Source organism: Otolemur garnettii, unplaced genomic scaffold, assembly GCF_000181295.1.
Source record: "Otolemur garnettii isolate 467f Iridium unplaced genomic scaffold, OtoGar3 scaffold00191, whole genome shotgun sequence".
In the NCBI taxonomy this organism is placed as follows: Eukaryota; Metazoa; Chordata; class Mammalia; order Primates; family Galagidae; genus Otolemur; species Otolemur garnettii.
Window position 1 is genome coordinate 479,814 of NW_003852586.1, and position 6,390 is coordinate 486,203.

General features: G+C 45.9%; 1 protein-coding gene across 1 annotated transcript in view; it reads right to left on the minus strand.

Annotated features, from left to right (window-relative positions):
• Positions 1-6,390, minus strand: part of SLC4A4 (solute carrier family 4 member 4) — a 353,144-nt gene that overhangs the window by 84,255 nt on the left and 262,499 nt on the right. The window contains exons 13-14 of the mRNA XM_023507587.1: positions 6,087-6,220; positions 1,895-2,166 (exon numbers count right to left, since the gene is read on the minus strand). Of these exons, the coding sequence (XP_023363355.1) occupies positions 1,895-2,166; positions 6,087-6,220 (406 nt within the window). The remainder of the gene's footprint in view (positions 1-1,894; positions 2,167-6,086; positions 6,221-6,390) is intronic.

Below are 6,390 nucleotides of genomic sequence, written 5' to 3' on the forward strand. Positions count from 1 at the left end.
ACACACATAACCACGTGCACACACACCCATGTGCACACACACCCATGTGCACACACATAACCACGTGCACACACACACATACATGCACACACATAACCACGTGCACACACACCCATGTGCACACACATAACCACGTGCACACACACCCACGTGCACACACATGCACACAGAAATAGCCAGAATCTACCGGGCCAAGAAGAGAGGTTTTCTTAGTGAGAAGTGACCACTATTTCCATTCCTATAAAATCATTTCTCAAACTTGCCTAATAAGTATAGACTTTTTGTCCACATAGAGAGATGTAAATAAAGGAAAACGAAAATTCAAAACCCTACAATTAAATATGCTTGGGGAGCCAATAACTCAAACATCTGGACTCCCTGGAAAGCCTGGCTGTGTCCTGACAGTGATTTCACCTCCTCTCTGTAGGAGGAACTCCTAGGAGCTTTGGGGAGATTGTTGAATTGATTCTAATAATAATATATATCACATATCAACTGCCTATTTTTTTAAAGCACTTTTAAAATTATGAAATGTCTTAAATTTCTACATTGTATCTCTTTCTGCATTGATTTTAAGTATGGGTTTCATTTTAATGTGTGTTGATTTACTTTAAACAAGACAAAATAACCTATTCGTGCCAAGCCCAACACTGGGTTCCTGAGCCCCATCTTGGGGAGGCGAGTTCTCTTTTCTGCCTCCACTCAAGATGCACATGCAATGAATGGTCTTCTGAGACTTCTCCACCAACGTGCTGGAGCAGAATGTGGAGCACCAGCCAAGAGCTGGAGTGACCTGCCACAGCACACAGGCTCCTCACCGCACTTTACAGCCCAGCCTGCCACATAACTGTCTCACTGAAAACACCAAGAGGTTTGCCACAGAAGCAGGTGCCAGGTGAGCACACCCCACCTTCACGCCCCAGCCCTCGGACACCGCTGCACTTCCAGTGCTACAAGATCTTAGTCAAAAGCCCGGATTATGTAGCAAGTTTCACTTTAAGGGACATTGACCTGAGCTGATCACATGACTCTGGTCACCAGTGTCACCATTTAACTGTCTGACACGAACATCTATCCCTTTTCCCACTAGTGCAAATCTCAAACAACTTTCCTCAGAGTATTCAAATGCCTTCCAAAGGTAGACAGCGGTGATGAATCACTCCAAGAAAACATCTCAGAGGCCAAATTGAACACACTGTTGTGAAAAGTTCCGATGTCTACTCGTGTTTGGCAAGACAGGAAGACTCGTACCCCTTACTCAGAAGTTACTTTTACTTCATACCTCTCCTGACTCTAGAATGTAAATCTACTCCTAGGACGTCACATGCCTTCCTCTGTTACCTCTTTTCCCTTCCTCTCTTTCTAGGCCATCTAGTAGCAACAAGCTATAAGGATCTAGTTTACCACCAGGCAATTCCAACCCGGATTTCTTTTTTTTAATTTCATGCTTTAAATTATATGAAGTGAATTAGAAACTTCTTTGTTTCTTCTATAGTCTTAAAATACCTACTAGGAGTTTATGTGAGGACAGCGATTCCTACAGCAGTAAGGGGGCAGCAGCAGGAGGGGCTGGTCCTCACTATGTGTGTCGCCCCTGCAGCTGGGCTTCCCCACTCCCCACGTAAGACCAAGAACGGAGCACACACTGATCCCCACGGCTGCGGCTTGAGTTAATGTCAAAGTACTGAGCTGGTTACGTTCACATCCCAGAGCTCTTAGTTTCACCCCCCCTCCCCCGACTGAATCACACTACAACAGCTCAGTCTTCACATGAGACTTGAAATTGAGCAGCCCAGTTCTCAGAGAACCTCACGTCAGGCCCCCTGCTGAGGCAAGCGAGGCTGTGCCTCCCTGCAGGCCCAGGGCTGGCGCCGACACAGCAGGGCACCCTCACCTGGGTCAGGTGGCACACAGGCACAGACAAAGCGGGTGTTGTAGCCCACTCTGAAGTCGGAGTTGATGGGGTAGTAATCGGCCAGCTTGATCATCTTCTTGAAAGCGTCGTAAATGAAGATGAAGCTGATGAGGGATGAGAAGCCCTCCTCCGTGAAGCGAGTGAAGTACTGAACCAAGAAGCTGGCGTCGGTGGCCACCAGCACAAGACACAGGAAGGCCGACCACAGGCCGATCCAAAGGCGAAACTCCAAGTAGTCAAAACTATTGTCTCTGGAAAGAAGAGAGAAGGGCGTTCAGACTCCTGCTCTGTGGACAAATGATATAAAGAAGGTAACTGTCTACAGAGTTTCTGCAACCTCCTGAAGACGGCTTCAGCATTCCCTTTCAGCTCCCTTTATGACGAGAATCCCACATGTGTCTCTGAGAGGTAAGCACACGGTATTCTAGGAATTCAAGATGCTTTCCATTATCAAACAATGATCAGGGTCACAACAACAGCTTAGAAAGATAGTTTTGTTATGTCTGAGCAAATGCACTTTTTTCTTTAAAAAAAAAAAACAAAACCTAAATAATTGCCTAGATTTGCTGGCCTAGAAAGCTGAGGGTTAGAGTGATCTAGGTCTGTTCTAAGAGTGCTCACAGTTGTTTACAGAACTGAGGTTTACAGGAAGGGGTGAGCAGCAAGCCCTTAGCTAGCTAATGGTCAGGAACCTCATCAGCTTGAGTACAGAGGGAGAAAACACACGTGTAAACTTAAATCTCTGAGCCTGGACAGCACACCAAACCAACTCTAGAAGACATAAAACACTCCTAGAGGTTCAAGAATGACCCAAGTCAAGTCAATAAAACCCATGGCACTTCATTATAGAAATGCTATGTTAGGGAACCAGGAAGAAAGAAGACCAGGGATGGGAAACTTTTAAACAAGTTGCATTAGTAATAACTATAATAAAACAGTAATATTACATCCAATAAGGCCCTTTGGTGCCGAGTTTACAGAGCAAATAATTTCTAAAAAGCAACAGGAAATAATATGAAAGACCAAAGAAGAAATTATGGTGAATTAGAAAGAGAAAATGAACTTACGTCTATTCAGTAATCCTCGATAGTTTGGGTTACAGGTACTTATAAAACCAAGGATACAGAAAAACTGAAGAACTCACATCTGAAACTTGCCACAGAAATTAGTGTGCAGCCACTGACAAATATATATAAACTCCCTAAAGCAAAGGAATAAATCTGGCAGGTGTTACAATATACCATATAATATAACACCAGGAAATAATAACTTGAAGCCTAAATAGTTCAAAGAACATAGGAAATTACAAAATGATACTAACACAAGACGACATCCAACCTTACTATGAGGTTTGCACATGACTTAGAGCATATTGCTAGAACTTCACTGAGATTCCTCACTCAAAAAAAAAAGGAGAAAAAATTAACCTAATTCTCTATTATTGGGATACAAAGAATAAAGGATAATATAAAAGAGACTGCAGAATTTAGGTAATAAAACTACAAGTGTCTTTTGGAAAATTATAAGCTATTTTCTTCATTCTATTAATAGTTTTGGGAGGTGAGAGCACGTAACTCACATCCCTTTGTGATCTTCCCTTTTACAAGGCAAATGTTAATACTTTCAAGATATAACGGATCATGTAGAGTTACTGTCTGAGTCTACTGAACCTACCAAAAAAAAACCCATTTACTTATTTCTCCAAAAATGGTAAAATATGTTGGAAAAAGATCTGGGCAAGACAAAATAAAATAGTTTCTTCACTGAAGAACCTTTCAGATCCCAAAATACCCTGCAGCATAAAGTGAATGACCAAGTGGGGGGTGTCACACACAGCACTTTCCAGATTTGGGGGATCACAGAACTGTTTTTCATGGGACATCTAATGGACTTAGTGACAGATGAAGGGCACTTTGGGAGATAATGATCAGTGCAAACATCCGTATCCAGACAGAGCCGCCGCCGCTGCGACAGGAGCAGATGGTACAGCACTGGGCGGAACGGGCTGCTGCTCCGCAGCGAGGGGTCAGAGCGCAGCCCCGCCAGGGTCCCCACGTTGCTTTACAACTGTTTCCAAATAGCCCCCTTGGAACCATGTTATGTTACCAATTATGAGAAACAACAGGGAAAGGGGGAGAAGGACTTGCTTGTGAAGAGAAGCGATCTCTGCTGGCGATTATCTGACGCGGACTGGGACGCAAGCACTTTCTGTAGATTAAGGCTCTGATCACGTTTCACCCAGTAAATCTTTCTGCGAAGGTCCGCGTGTTTCTTCCTGTTTATACCACACTTCTGTTTAATCTTTTCTCAGAGGCTTTCTTGTCTCACACGATGTTTTTTTAAACATATGAAAGCTGCTTGACTCTTTCTATAAACCGACATGAATAAAATTCTTTCCAGTGTTTTTTTGAGAATTATGACAGAGGAGGGATTTATAATAATAATCTCCAGAAATCTCATATCGTTATTTAAAATTTGGACTTCAAATTCTCAGGAGACTCTTACTGATATACTGGTTTTAGATCCTTATTTCCTCCTCTGCTGTCTGGTCATCCTGTAACAGGGAGAGAGATCTGAGGGCCATGACGAGTCCCCACATTTATGAGACAGTATGTGGGTAACGACAATTCTAAAATTAAAATCCTAACAATGCGTAACAAGACAAGACTATGGCAAGTCCAGTGAGGAAGGGAGTTCAGCCACCTGTGATTCTGCGATCTTACTAAGGATCAGACTCTGCCCGGGAAGGCCGGTCTCTCTCAGAGGCACCAAGCACACTGGAGATTACTCAATATGATTCTGAATCTATTTGTGTGCTCATGTGGCCACTTGGATAATTCACTTAACTCATTTCCCCTTCTTAATATATCCATCAATTTCTAAAAGAAAATATTAACATCATAATTGCCGTGCACATTAGCAGTATCTAGGGATTGAAGCTTGGGCCCTGGAGCCAGAAGGCAGGAAGCAGACTGGGGCCCTCAGTGCTGGCACCCGCTCCCTAACTGAGGCCCACAGTGCTGGCGCCTGCTCCACACCTGACTGGGGCCCACAGTGCTGGTGCCCACTCCACACCTGACTGAGGCCCACAGTGCTGGCGCCTGCTCCCTGACTGAGGCCCACAGTGCTGGCGTCTGCTCCACACCTGACTGGGGCCCACAGCGCTGGCGTCTACTCCACACCTGACTGGGGCCCACAGCGCTGGCGCCCACTCCACACCTCCCTATGCTCTCATCTGTGAAGCCGCGGGTGCCCCTCTGCCCCGGGCACGGCAGGCGCTGACTCCTGTGTGGCGTGCAGGGAAGGTGCTCAGTGCCCCACCAGCGCTCAGGGAGTGCCAGTCACCATGCAGTCAAGAGCACCAGACAGGGGCTAGCAACGGCAGGCCACAGAAAGAACACCAGCCTTTCTCAGTGAATCCTGTGACCTTAAACAAGTCACTTCACCTCTAGTGTGCATCACTAAGGATCCTGACAAGAACAGAAGGCACTCTCAAATGAGAGTCTGAGGAAAACTTACATAAATGACTTGTGAGTGGAGTGCGAGCCATGGGGAAGGCTGAGGGGCTGAGGGGCTGCAAGGGCAGGGCATCTTTAGTAACTCGGCTGCAGCAGGCCAAGCAGCAGACACAGTTAGCAGGGTCTGGTGGGGGCGGGAGCCCAGGCAGAGAGCCACCTGATGGGGCTGGAGTCCAGAAGCCTGTGCTGAAGCAGAGAGTAGGGGGGAGAGGCGGACACACTGGACCTCTGTCTCTGCCTGTCCTGCCACTGCACGGCATCCGCCAAGCCCAGGAGGAAGCCAACAGGCACAGGAGTCTGGGTGCTGCAGACCACACAGGAGCCCAGGGGCCAAGGTCCTCATGGGAGCCTGGGGGCTGTGGTCCAGCTGGGAGACTGAGGGCTGTAATTCACATAGAAGCCCAGGGCTGTGGTCCTTGTGGGAGCCTGGTGGCTGTAGTCCATAACTGGAGAGGGAGTGGGCTTCCACTGAATCAAAAGTAAAGCAAGTATGGACCCCTCATCTCTAAGGCCGTTTCCACTTCCAGACCTTATCATTCCAGCATCTGATACAATCCTTGTATCCACCTAATCACTATTCTATGTCTTACCCAGACTATGAATGTTATACTAGCAAACAGTTCTAACTTTTAATTAAACGTGTGCATACGTACTTGCTGAAATTAAACAGAAGCCTCTCAAAAACCAGGACAGGTCCAGTGCTGCTCAAAATAGTGAGTGGTTGACCAGCAAAAAGGCAAAAGATGGCTCCTGAGACAGCGGTGCCCAGAAAACTCTCCAACACACCCTAAAAGTAAGAAAATATAGGTGTTAAATGAAAGTATCTTTTTTTCTTCCCATTTATGATTTCACTTGGGAAATATATCCACATTAACATGCTACTTGAGTGTATTAGCAAGGATATCACCGTGTGGATGTCATCACTGTGTACCCTCCTCACTCACACTGTGGATGTCA